This window comes from Paroedura picta, chromosome 12, assembly GCF_049243985.1.
Source record: "Paroedura picta isolate Pp20150507F chromosome 12, Ppicta_v3.0, whole genome shotgun sequence".
Classification (NCBI taxonomy): Eukaryota; Metazoa; Chordata; class Lepidosauria; order Squamata; family Gekkonidae; genus Paroedura; species Paroedura picta.
In genome coordinates, this window is record NC_135380.1 from 35682062 (window position 1) to 35695716 (window position 13655).

At 45.0% G+C, this 13655-nt stretch overlaps 1 protein-coding gene across 11 annotated transcripts in view; it reads left to right on the forward strand.

The window, feature by feature from the left end:
- CACNA1B (calcium voltage-gated channel subunit alpha1 B) overlaps positions 1–13655 on the forward strand; it is a 388158-nt gene that overhangs the window by 326636 nt on the left and 47867 nt on the right. For all 11 annotated transcript variants that reach the window (XR_013225991.1, XM_077306495.1, XM_077306492.1 and 8 more), the window contains 3 exons: positions 141–257; positions 4305–4370; positions 10565–10656. Coding sequence is in view for 10 of the 11 variants with exons in the window: in XM_077306495.1 (XP_077162610.1) it covers positions 141–257; positions 4305–4370; positions 10565–10656 (275 nt within the window). In the remaining variant the exon portion in view is untranslated. The remainder of the gene's footprint in view (positions 1–140; positions 258–4304; positions 4371–10564; positions 10657–13655) is intronic.

Consider the following 13655-nt stretch of genomic DNA (forward strand, 5'->3'; position numbering starts at 1 on the left):
CAAATGTTTCTTTTGGAAGGTTTTCTGGTGGCCGATTTGCTGCTTAGAACGCGAAGCTGGTAATTTTCTTTTCTTTTTTGCGGGCTGCGGCTTCCCATCCTGTCCTTATCTGAAGGACGCAAAACCTTTCTTCTCCTCAGGACAATTTCATCAACCTCAGCTTCCTCCGACTTTTCCGGGCTGCAAGACTCATCAAACTTCTTCGCCAGGGCTACACCATCCGGATTTTGCTCTGGACTTTTGTCCAGTCTTTCAAGGTGAGGTTAAAGCAGGATTTGAGCGCTCAGTTTTTTCAGTGACAAAGGCCTGTCATTCACATGTCAAGCAATATTGTCAGACCTTTAGGTAAAGACTGTTCTGATTAATGGCAACTTCTTGGCTCTGGTAACTATGGTAGAGATGGAAGACTCAGTTTTATACTATTTTAGTCATAGTCTCTCCTCTCAAAGAATACAAAGATTTTTAGGGTGGTTAGATACAGAAATTTTGGTTATATATCTTTAGTGATCCCCCCACCACACTGGCTGCAGGTTTTTATGACTTCTTGAGCATAGGATGCTCAGGAGAGCAGTCTCTTCCCCACTAAACATGGCTTCTTCCCCCCTTTATGTCCTTTCCAAATCAGGACAAATAACTCCCCACTGGGCTTGTTTAAGAGAATGGGCCATGGGGAAGCATACATACATAAGACTTTATTGTTTCCAGTCGTAGGCCATTACAATGTGATCAATATATCAGTTGATATAAAAACAGTAAAAGAATTAGAACAATACATGCGGCAGTCCATAGATAATAAAAGACAATAAGAATTCAGGTCTCTAGTTCTCTGGTGGTGAAAATTTGACTCGAATTTTCCTTGCTGCTAATGCAAATAGTGAAACATTATAACTAACTAGTTTCAAAGCCCCTTTATAAAAAGGGGTTTTGAAAGGGGAGAAGGCGCGTGAGTCCGGCAGGGAGGGAACCCCCAGCAGCCGCGCTTTGCGCGACTGCTGGGGGTTCCCTCGGGCGGCGGTCTGACGCTGCTTCGCGCCTCTCGCCGCGTCAGTCCGGGAGCAACTGCGAGCCGCGCTGGGCGCGGCTCGCAGTTGCTCAGGCTGGGAATCGGAGGGACCAATCGGCAGGCGCTTCGCGCCTGCCGATTGGTCCCTCCGATTGTCTGTTGTGAGGAAGGGTCCAACCCGGACCCTTCCTCATCACGGACAAAGCCCCACCTCTAGGGGGCTTAACGAATTATTTAGTCCGTGGCGCCACGGGCTGTTTAAAGATTAGGGGGTTGGTATCCCATAATAAAAAGACTATTTTGTCCAAATTCGCAGGGAAGTTCTGCCCACTCAAACATCTCTCAATATATTTGGTTCTTGGCTCCAAGTATAGTGGGCAATCCAAAACATAATGATAAAGGTCTTCAACAGCAGGTTCTCCACAAATGCATAGGCGAAGGGCAAAAGGTACACCGGAAAAACAGCCTACCCTTGGGGAAGCAAGAGCCCCTTCCCCTTACATGCTGCAATTCTGACCTAAATCAGGCCCCTTGCAAACATCACAAGCAGCATTCCCCACAGCTCCTTTCTGGGAAGTCATTTAACATTGTATTGTGGTTTGGCTCTGAGGGTTCTTGGAGAAGGCAGCAGGGTATGATACTCTTGTGCTCTGCTTCATCCAGTGCCCCCCAGACAATTCTCCTGTTGGGAACCAGGAGATCAACCCAGTGTCTTCAGACAGGGGATCTGCATCTGCCCAACTACACCAGTGCTGGATGCTGGCTTTGTTGTCCTCACAGGGTAGAGCTTACAAGGTCCTTGGGAAGTGTGGATGTCTGCTAAACTGGCTTATGTCTGCAGCGTGGATGTGACCACCCATGGCTTGGAGCCTGGAGTAAGGCTCGCTCTCTGGTAGCACATTGGCAGGCTGAGATCCCAGGGCCACACCCTGCTTTTGATTTATGCAGACCTGCAAGTAGTTATTCACCCCGTTGCCAGTCATTGTTCCCTGACATCTGGGCAGGGCAGTTTTTATAAATGGGAATGGTTTGTTTTCCCCATTTCAACACCATTTTAACTTGATAAAGCCACTTTTATGTCTGCATAGACCATTTTTATCTAACTGTAGTTAAAATATCCACAGATCTATTGTCCATCCTCATTGTCCTGTGATGTCCCACAGGGGAACCGTGCCATGCAGAAGCTAGCATAGCAACATTATACAAAGAGCTCCTCCCAACTGAAGCCATTGGAGCCGTTTCCTGCCTTACAGTCATGCGCTGTAGGGAGAAGCTCTGCACATCCTCCACACACACCCTCAATACTTCTTTTGCCACTGCCTAAGAAGAACGTGTGCAAGCTAGCTTTCCTGCTGGGAAGTTAAAAAAAGAGAAAACATGTCTATGTTTGGAATCTTCTGCTTGACCAAGATGAAAAAACTGATGAGCATGAGCTATGTTTCATCTGTTGGGAGGGGGGAGGACATAACATTGCGGTGTGCTTTATTTGCCAGTGGAACATCTCAAAAGCCAGGGCCAACAGAGTCTCATGGCTGAAGGCTGCACTCTGGAAGAAAGCCCTTTCCATTCACCCAGCTAACTTTCTACCACAATCCAATCTTCCAGTCACCTACACTCTCTTTGGAGGAGGAGGATTGTGCTTATCTCCCCATCAGTGAGCCTCCCCCATGGAAGGCTGTGAATGCCAGCGAAAACTCCAGATTAGTCCCATTTGGAGCTGCCTGCAAAAGAGCACATATCAAAGCATAAGTCTCAATCCAAATCATCGGATTCAAAAGCTTCGGTTCCAACAGCTAAAGACATCTACAGCAGGGGTAGTCAACCTGTGGTCCTCCAGATGTCCATGGACTACAATTCCCATGAGCATTTGCTGGCAGGGGCTCATGGGAATTGTAGTCCATGGACATCTGGAGGACCACAGGTTGACTACCCCTGATTTACAGTTTCAAAACATGGTGAAGAACCAAGGGGCCATTTGATGCACCACACTTCTTCTCCAGTCCATATCTCTGCATCTAGATCTCCTTCTGTCTGCAAACTGCCTCCAGAACAGCTAGAACATTGGTCCCATCCTGAACCATGGGGCCAGGAGCCAAGTTGCTGAGTTTAGCTCTGATCTCAGATAGATTTGACAGCCAAATTCCAGTGTGGAAATGGACAAAGAATATGACCCTTTAAAAATGCAAATCTGAATGATATCACTAGTGTGGAAAGAATCCCACCCTTCCTCTCTGGCAGAAAAAGACTTACACACATTGAATGTGAAATATGCTTTATTGTTTTATTTGAAAAGATAACAGAGTTTTTTTCCTGGATCATTCTGTTATATGGCTTTAGTATTGTGCACAATCTTCCTAGTGTGAAAAAATAGGGCACTTAGAAAGGAGTAGAGGGAACAGACTGTGAGTGACAGGAAAAGAGAAGGGGGCGGAACAATAGAACATAAGAGGAAAAGGTGGGAAATGCAGCATTCACACTGGAGAAAGTCTTAGGGAATTAAAACAGATGGGACACTAACTACAGTGTAAAGTGAAGATGTAAATTATTTCTGTGCTGAGTGACTAAAAGAAATGTTGATCTGAAAGGTGGGTTTGCCAAGCATTTTGGAAAAGCCAGTGCAATATAAAGATTAGACACCCATTTAATCTCCCTTTTGACCATGAAATATACCAGGTGATCTTGGGTTAGTCACTGTCGCTTTGTTACTACCCCCAAAATGAGGACAAAATGAGTGAAGGAGCCACTCTGAGCTCTTGGAGGAGGATTAATAATGCTAATTTAGTGCAGAATGCAAATTCCTTTCCTTAAGGTAGCATTTCCATTACAAGGATTTGACTTGTTTTCAGTACTGAAATTGCAGTATTTAATTTCTAGAATGGTCTACAACTTATTCGTCCAGCAAGCTGTCATGGAGGATTCTACAGTTAGGCCACCGGTTGAAGAACTCTGGCATCCAATGCTGACACAGTGTTTTAAGATGGTTATAGCAGATTCTGCATTTTAACACATTACTTATAAATTCTATGTCTGCCTTCGCCCCTGTGGTCGCATCAACATGTGACCAGTGGTGAGATGGACCAGACTAGCCACTTCTGACTGCAGGATGATTCCTTTGCACCCATCCACCTTCTCTCCTGATATGTTTGCCTACCTGTTTTATGGAATGCATTGGGGAGGGGGGCTTCCATGCAACACCAGATTTGTAGGTAGATCCTTGTCTTGTTTTAGCCATCTTCAAAGGAGGATTGTTCTTGTATGCATTGTTGCTCATTGTTTCCATTTCTATTTCTCTCTTCTGCAGGCCTTGCCATATGTGTGTCTCCTTATTGCAATGCTGTTCTTCATCTATGCCATTATTGGCATGCAGGTAAATCATAGCTGCAGTCAAGGGAAAACTAAGGCTACCATGTTGAAATTTCATAGTTGTGGCTTCTGCAGTCCCACATGGGGACCGCACAGTCACAGGCTTGCCATGGAGTAATGGGCTTCCAAAGGATTTGCAATTTTCCAGCGCTCAGCAGCTTTCCCTCTCCAAAATGAGCCCTGCTTTTCCTGAGCAAAAGGATGGAAGCAGGGAGAATGCTCTTCCCTCAGTTCTCTCTGCACTGCTGTGAGGAGAGAATGGGCTTCCAGAATGTTCTGACATAGCTTTTCTGAGCAAGTTCTTTGATAAGTGTGTTTTTTTCCCCTTCAACCTAGAGCAGTGAGTGTGGAACCAAAATGACTCAGAATGATGAATATAGTATCATCAGCACATTGGTGACAACCCAGCCTAAGCCTCTGGATTAACTGGGCAAGAGGGCATATGTAGATGTTAAATAACATCAAGGAGAATATTGCTCCCTGTGAGACTCCACAAATGAGGGCCTGATGCTGGGAGGTGCTCCCCCCCCCCCGATGCCACCCTCTGTCCACTTTGAAGGAAGGGCAAAGGGCTGTGCTCTGTGTCTGCTAGGCAGTAGGGCAGAAGCTCAGGATCAACCATGTTGAGCACTGCCATTGGATCTAATAAAAGCTGCAGCACTGACCCACCTAGATCCAATTTTGAGATGCAATGGGGGAACTGTCAGCACTCTCACCAATTGAGGATTCAAAGCTCTATGGAGAACAGCTTATACATGTGACAAAGATCTTAGATTACGTTGCTTATGAATCTCAGCCTGAAAACCCTATCATGAAATTCCCCTGTGGATTTGGAATCAGTATCACTTCTTCTGTTACAAGGCATCCAGGACATTTCATCAGCAGTTAGATCCAAGACTAGTCTAGTGCTGCTTCTACTCAGAAACTAGAAAAGGACAAAGGAAGAGGGATGTCCTTATTTGTTCCATTATCCTCTGGCAAACTCATTGGTCGCTGAAACTTTCCTGCCAGACAGAGGTTGGGTTTTCACTCTGCTCCAATGGACATAGAAGGCCAAAATCTCAATTCCCTAGACTGGAAAGTTTACTCAACAGGAACAATGGGACTTCTGTCTAATTTTCTGACTATAATGGGCCATTATCAGATATTACTGTGGGACTGTATGCAGCACTTTTCTGAAGTCCTGTTGGAGGATAAGAGTGTTACTTTTGGAAAGGCAATGAGTCACTAAACAGCGACTTAATGCCACTAGGCATGCAGCCAGTTGTAGCAGTAGCGCTATGTTATCTGGAGTTCTTTTGAGATGTCATTCTTGGCTAAGATCCTTGGTTTTGCCCTGCAACATCCATGCCAAGATTGAAGACCTTATCTTCGAAGGCAAAGAATTATTTAGTGAGCAAGTAGACTCGGTATTAGACCATATCTAGAAGAATAAATCTACAGCAAAATCCCTTGTAGTTAACTTTGTTTCATCTCCCACATGTACAAGCCAAGCTATTCTTCTGGGGACAGCTTTAGACGACAGTCTAGGTTCTATAAGTACCATGACTATAGGTATCAGAACCCCCAACCTCAACATCAGCAATATAGACCAGTTTTCTTCCAGCACTCCTAACCCAGGAGGCAAAGTAAGCAGAGGGGATAGCAGTCTTCATAGTATCTTAGGTATTTGCAATTCCTCTGCTTGACTAGCACAGGTCAAGTTATTTTTGGATAGGTTATCCAAATTTTCAGTTGCATGTTCTCACCCAGCACTCCTGGGTTCTCTCAATAATAAAAAGGTGACTTTCTAGAGTTTATTTCTTTGCCTCCTTTCCTCCCCCCCCCTGCCAATCCCCCCCCCCTTCAATTGATTCCATTTTGGCCTAAGAAGTTGCTGCACTTATGGGGAAAGGTGCCATTTGTGTTGCACTCATGACCCACTTGGATTCCGGTTTTCCCCTCAGCTATGTTGCTATAGAAAAAAAAGGTGGGAAGAAATGCCCCATCCTAGATCTCAAGAGTTCTCAACAAGCATCTGTGGGTATTGAAGTTTAGCACGATTGGTCTTCAACATGTTTTACCACTCCTATGTGGGGAATTGTGGTTTGTGGTCTTGGACCTCAAAGATGCGTACCTTCATATTTCTATACATGATTCATGTAGAATGTTCTTACGGGTTCTCTCTGATGGCATTGTCTAAGAGTACACTGTTTTGCCTTTTGGTTTGGCACCTGTACCGAGGATTTTCACTACATGCGTTGTGGTAATAGCACACTTGAGGTTGCAAGGCAGCACAATCTACCCTTATCTTGATGATTGGTTGTTTTCTGCCTCACTAAAGCTCCTTCAGGATCATCTACACCTCACAATTTCAACTTCAGAGGACATGGGATGTATAGTTAATTGGGAGGAATCCAGCCTTCTCTCCTCGCTAACTGTTGATTTCATAGGACCGCACGTTGACTCTTCTTCAAATACAGCATACTTACTATTTGACTATTACGTCTATGGCAAGAAATAGATTTCAGTCTGCAAGAAAGAGCTTTTAGGTCTCATGGCATCCACAACAACTGCGGTGCCTTAGGGTGGACTTTACCATTTCAGAATTGGTTTATATGGGTATTCTTCTACAGACCAACAATGGGAAAAATGATGATACCCTGGAGTATCATTAGATCCCTAATATGGAGAGATGTTTTTCCATTGGGCATGCAGCGATATGCACACCAATATGCACAGCGATATGCACGCCGATGCCTCATTGACTTGTTAGGGGGGCACTGTGGTCCACAAAAGACTAAAGTCAAATGGGTCTCAGAGGGAATCTGCATATTAACTTATCCGAGTTCAGTATGTGCTCATTTCTTTTTCAGCTCTCCTTGCAGGCAGAAACATACTTCTAGCAACAGACAGTTGCAACAGCCTGCTTGATGCAAAGAGGCATAGCACATCTCAGAATGGGCCATAAGGCATAGTGTTTCTCTGACAGCTATACACATAGCACGCTGAAACAACAAACAGGTTGAAACAACAGCAGACTCCCTCAGCAGGGGCACTTTACTGGATCACAACCACCATTTAGATGTAGATTGCAGGAGTGAGGCTGCTGTGGGAAAGGCGGAGTTTCAATCTCTTTTTTTTTCTGATTAACCCACACCCACCTCCTTCGGGAAGTTAGCTTGCTGTTCTCCCATGTGGGATTGCATGAAAGCCACAATGGTGAAAGCAAGGTTGCTTACTTGTAACTGCTGTTCAAGTAGTCTTCTGTGCAGGCACACAGCTCTCCTTAGTTTCCCCGCTGTAGGCTGTTCTTCTGTTGTCCTAGGCACCTTACAGCAGTGAAGGGAGAACTGAGGGACGAGCACTCTCCTTGCCTCCATCACATGTAGGTAACTGCCCAGTGGAGGTCCCACATGACACCAGTGCTCACCCAGCTGCATTGGCTCCAGATTGGAGACCAAGGCCAGTTTAGGTCTCAGTGTTAATCTTTAATGCCCTAAATCAGGGGTAGTCAACCTGTGGTCCTCCAGATGTTCATGAACTACAATTCCCATGAGCCCCTGCCAGCATTTGCTGGCAGGGGCTCATGGGAATTGTAGTCCATGAACATCTGGAGGACTACAGGTTGACTACCCCTGCCCTAAATGATCTGGGACTAGCATATCTCTGAGACTTGCCTTTTCCACTACACACCCCAAAGTTCGTTAAGATCATCGGACCAAAACCTGCCGAGGATCCCTGGTCCAAGGGAGGCAAAATTTGCCTTGGCCAGGGCCTTTTTGGCCTTGGACCTGGCCTGGTTGAACGCTCTGCCAGGAGAGATCAGGGCTCTGCAGGACCTCACCCAGTTCCACAGGGCCTGTAAGACAGAGCTGTTCCATCAGGCATATGGTTGGGGCCCTGTTAGACCTCCATGAAATGCTGGCTTCACTGCCATGAACTGATAGTGGACTGTTTTAAAGATTGAGCTTCCCTATCCCCCTCCCCCCCGCCGCCATCACAACCTGAATTCGTTGAAATATGCCAAATAGTTTTAATGTATGTATACTGATTTATTGTTTATTAACTGATTAATTGATCATTGTTTCCTGCCCTGAGTGTAGGAAGGATGAGTTATAAAAATAAATATGATGATGATGACAACCCTTTGGGTAGAAAAAGCAGGGCTTGAGATGGAGGGGAAGGGGGGGCACTTCTAGGGTCTGGAAATTTCTAAATCCTTTGGGAGTTTGTTTCTCTAGGGCAGTCCTGAGACTGCGCAGTCCTGTGTCTGCCTGCACAAAAGACCACTCGATGAAGAGTTGGTTCTTATATGCCGCTTTTCTCTACCCGAAGAGTCTCAAAGCGGCTTACAATCGCAGGCAGGCAGACAGCTGGCAGAAGGAGGCTGCCCAGTGCCAAGTTGTGTTGGAAAGCTAGAAGCTGCACTAGCAGCAGAGCCAAACTACTAGCAGTGCCAGCCGAAGCATATAGACACCCTTCTAAGGGTGTCAAGCTCATTGGGCTTAGAAGAATGTAACTGCTTAGAGACACTGTAAGGGAGCCGTAGCAACTGTGATGTGTCCCCTTACCCTGCTGCCATTATCTGGTCATCCCTAATAGTGGAAGACAGGTTTCTGCTTGAGGCCCTGGCAGATGGGAAACAGGCAGTGATGGGAAGATGGTCGGGATGAATGTTAAGCATGCAGCCCAGAATTTAAGGGTTGGCTACAGAGGACTGAGGAGGATTTGCCTTCAGATCTCTTTAGAAATGTGGCAATACAAAGAGTAGGGAGGGAGAAATTCAACATACCCAATCCCCTCCCTCCTTTCCTGGGTTCCTATGTGTTGGAGGCCACATGCATTTGGCCACACACACTGAGAATGTAGATACACAGCCCTGTTCTCCAGAACTACGTATGAAACACCTGGATTCAAGAAGGATGCAGTAAATGTATTTTTCTGATTGTGAAAAGCTTTGGGAAGAGGAATCCAACTGATTCTTTACACCTAGCCATTGGAAGCAGATTTTTTTTTAATCAAAAAGGAGTGAGAATTGGCTTCTGCAAAGAGGTTTATTCTGTATCCTCCTAACTGTTGTTAGACATTCTGCCAAAATTCTCCTCATCCATTTTTCTCCCTGGTTATTGGCATTCCAATTTAGCTGGTCTCGTTTTCATGCAGAACTGATGCATAAGGAGCCCTCCCCTTTTTATTTCCAGGTTTTACACACAGCATATGCATGTGCAATCTGCCACAACTTTGAATTCCTTCATTCTCTGCTATCACACTTAGCACTCCCTGCTGTTCACTTATGTGCACATTGATAGACTAGAGTAGCATTATAGGTGTGACATAAAATGGAATGAAGATTCATTTTCGGTGGTGTTTTATCAGTGTGAAGGCAAGCACCTGCCTTCCCTGCACAAGATCATTGTGAGCCCACCCTCCCCTTTTGCCCCAGATTCCTGGTGACCATGAGGAAGGCAAAACCAAGAGCCTCCTTTGCAGAGGAAACACTGAGGTTTCCAAACAGATAGCCAAATATTGTGCCATAATATGTAAATTATGTCAAAGGGATATTATTGGAAATCTGTCATGCCTTAGGTATACTAAGTCTGATATATATTTTAGTCTAACTACTCTTTTAAACTGAAATTCAAGTGGGCATCTGTGTTGGTCTGAAGCAGCACAACAAAACAAAATCAGAGTCCAGTGGCACCTTTAAGACCACCTAAGATTTATTCAAGGTGTGAGCTTTCGAGTGCTTGCCTTGAATAAAACTGAAGTTCATAGCCTGAGGAAGAGTGCTTGCACTTGAAAGCTCACACCTTGAATAAATCTTAGGTGGTCTTAAAGGTCCCACTGGACTCTGATTTTGTTTTGTTGTACCCTTTTAAACATTTGATTTATAAACATCAATTATTGTCACGCAGCTATTAATTGTTATTTATTTGATTATAATTTTAAAAGCTGTGTAGGTTTTATATCTGCCTTGAAGCTGTACTACAAGTAAATCTACACATGTGCACAAAAAGAATCTAAATGCCATCAAATATACAATTACAATGTCCCTTTGGAGTGTCAGAATCAAATGTGACATAACTGTAGTTCCTGTACTATAATTTACCTACTTTCAGCCACTGTCAGTGTCTCTTGGCTACCATCTGACTCTGACTCCTAGCACTGTCAGTGCCTTCTCACAAATGTTCTTTTGGCTTTTTTCTTGCCTTTCAGGTCTTTGGAAACATCGCACTGAATGATGAGTCATCCATTAATCGCCACAACAACTTCCGAACATTCCTGCAAGCCCTGATGCTCCTTTTTCGGTAAATGTGTCCATCATCCTTTCCATCTACAGGGCATTAAGTGGAAGGATGAGGTCCTTCCTGTACCAGATGCACATGCAAAGGTCAACATACAGCCCTTGTTCTTTTGATAATAGGCATGAAAGGGCAGGCCGTACCTGGTGAAATTTTAGAGTGCATCCACAAAGCATCTTAGGTGATCTCTGGCTGCAGTAGGTGGATCTGTGAAAGTGGCATCAATGGCTGTGGAAATTATCATGAGAACATTTCCCCTGTCATCACCAGTGACCACAGCAGGGGTAGTCAAACTGCGGCCCTCCAGATGTCCATGGACTACAATTCCCAGGAGCCCCCTGCCAGCATTTGCGGGCAGGGGCTCCTGGGAATTGTAGTCCATGGACATCTGGAGGGCCGCAGTTTGACTACCCCTGGACCACAGCAACCAGTTTAAGAAGAAGAAGAGGAGCTGTTTTTTATACTTCACTTTTCACTACCTAAAGGAGTCTCAAAGCAGCTTACACCATCGCCTTCCCTTCTTCTCCCCACAACAGACACCCTGTGAGGTAGGTGGGTCTGGGAGAGCTCTGTCAGAACTGCTCTGCGAGAACAACTCTAACAGGACTCTTAACTGGCTGGCTGCATGTGGAGAAGTAGAGAATCAAATCTGGCTCTCCAGGTTAGAAGTGCCATTCTTAGCCAATACACCAAGCTGGCTCTTCCTATGCCTATTTCATATTGACAATCCATGTATTCAGCATACCTATATTAAGGTACTCTGTTGCATTATTGATTGGTTATCTGAATATTATGACACACATAGTCTATGTTTCTCATTCTGTCAAGCAATATCATGGATTACCAAGTGATGAGGCTTCTCCAGGTGGTAGGATGGTTGCGTGTCACTAATCTGTTACATGGCTCAGAGGACCTTCAACTCAGCCAGAGAAGGAGGCAGCCACCGCTGCAGTCACCCCCCCCCCCCAATATTTGGTCTGCCGTACAGGGGTGTTGTAAAGGTGTAGCAAAATCAGTCATGTGTAGTGCTCTTAGAATATGCATTCTATAAATATCATTATGACTATTAACTGTTATTGACATAGGGCCCTCAGTGGGTGGTGCTTTACAAAATGTGTAAAGAAACAGGTCTCTGCCCTGAGGAATGTACAATCTGGAGTTTATAACAAGGATGAGAGTTGCATCTAGAAATAAAATGGGGGGGAAATATGGAGCATATACCTAGGTTTAGTTTAAATAAGGAAAAAGATCATAATAAAAGTTATGTATGTGTGTGTGTGTTAAGTGCCATCAAGTCTCTTCTAATTTATGGACGTCCTATGCATTAATATCCTCCAAAATGTCCTATCATTGACCCATTATGCACGGGGGTTTTAGCGCACATTCGGGGTGGAATGGCGGCGACTAAAATCACGGATAACGCACGGAGCCGGCTGCAACCGGCTGCAGCTTCGGTGCATGCCGCCGAAAATGCCGCGTCAGTGAAACGCGGAAGAAAGCGCAGCTTCCGGGTGAGCGGGGCGCAACCAGAAGCGGCGCCCGGATCGCCGCGTGCATAATCGGTTACTCTGGGTTTTGCCGCCGTCGCGCCCCGCCCCGTGTATAACCGGTATGCGTCGCGTCTTCCCCCTCCGCGTTTTCCATGTGACCCGAAATCGCCGTTTCGGCGGCCGTGCATAATGGGCCATTAACAGCCATTTTCAGCTCTTGCAAACTGAGGGCTGTGACTTCCTTATGGAGCCAATCCATCTCCCGTTGTGTTTAATAAGGGTTCTAGTAGCTGTGAAACCTGCAGGCAGGCAGAGCATTGCCTCTTGGCTATTTTTTTTAATGACCAGGCAGCGGGTTATAAATGAAAGTAATCAATACAATCAAATTCAAGGAACTTTTGATTGCCAATCAAAGCATGTGATGTAGCTGATTCAGTGCACTAGATATCGCCAATTGTACAATGCAACGGGTGAAATCATGCAGGCTTTAAATGCGGGTGAATAAGAATGTCTGCATACCTCTCTGGAGGGAAGCGTTATTACCATAATCTGTTCTCATGCTTAATTTATGTTAACAAACCCCAAGGTCAGCCATGACTCCATGGCCCCCTGCCCTCCTCCGAGGCGTGAATTAATACAGAGTAATGGTTTGCATGGCTCTATTAAGCCAGATTTTGCCCATTAAGACTCTGACACTAACAGCCATTAATCCCTAGTTAGTATTGATTAACATAAACCTTTAAGATGCACAAAACTTAAATTTAATTGGGTCTTTTATTTTCCATAAAGAGATTATGTTAATTTTATGCTAATTTGTGTGGCATATTTATTGTCCTGATATGACATGATCCTTCGATCTCTTTGACACAATGCCGGTGAGAAATCAAATGAACCATACATTGGGCAAGGCTGTTTGTATCTTGTGTCCTCATTATTAGCTGCTCAAGAATTTAAAAGAGCCTGGTAAGCCATAGGCTAGGGTATAGATATGTGGTCAACTTTTAATATTCCATCTCATGGGAAATGATGGTGCTAATCATGCTTTCTTACTCTCCTGGTTCGTCTTCTGAGGACTGCATTTCCCAGGTTTCCTTATGAAGAGGGAATAGACATTAAACTTCAGACTTACTAATGAGGTGTCTTCAGAGAGCCTGCCCATGAACCTTTGTGATAAGTCCTTGTGATCACTTTGTGAATTTATTCTCCTGCTGTTTGTTCCACTGCAAAACCAGGCAGATCAATCTAACAATTATGGATCATTGAAATGATGCAGGTCCAGAGAAGGGTTAATTGACAGAGGGGCACCCTTGAAGCACATTGGCTACAGTGGACCCAGAAGGGTCTGTTTAGGGCTAACCACTGTCCAGTAAATGCTGCCTCTTCTCCACCCAATGAGATCAGTTAGTTGTTATACTGGGTGAAAGCAACCACAAGCTGCAACAGCCAAGGGGCCGCTATGCAGGTGTAAACCTGTTCTGAATGGTGCCGTGTTCAAAACAAATTCTGCCAGGGGAT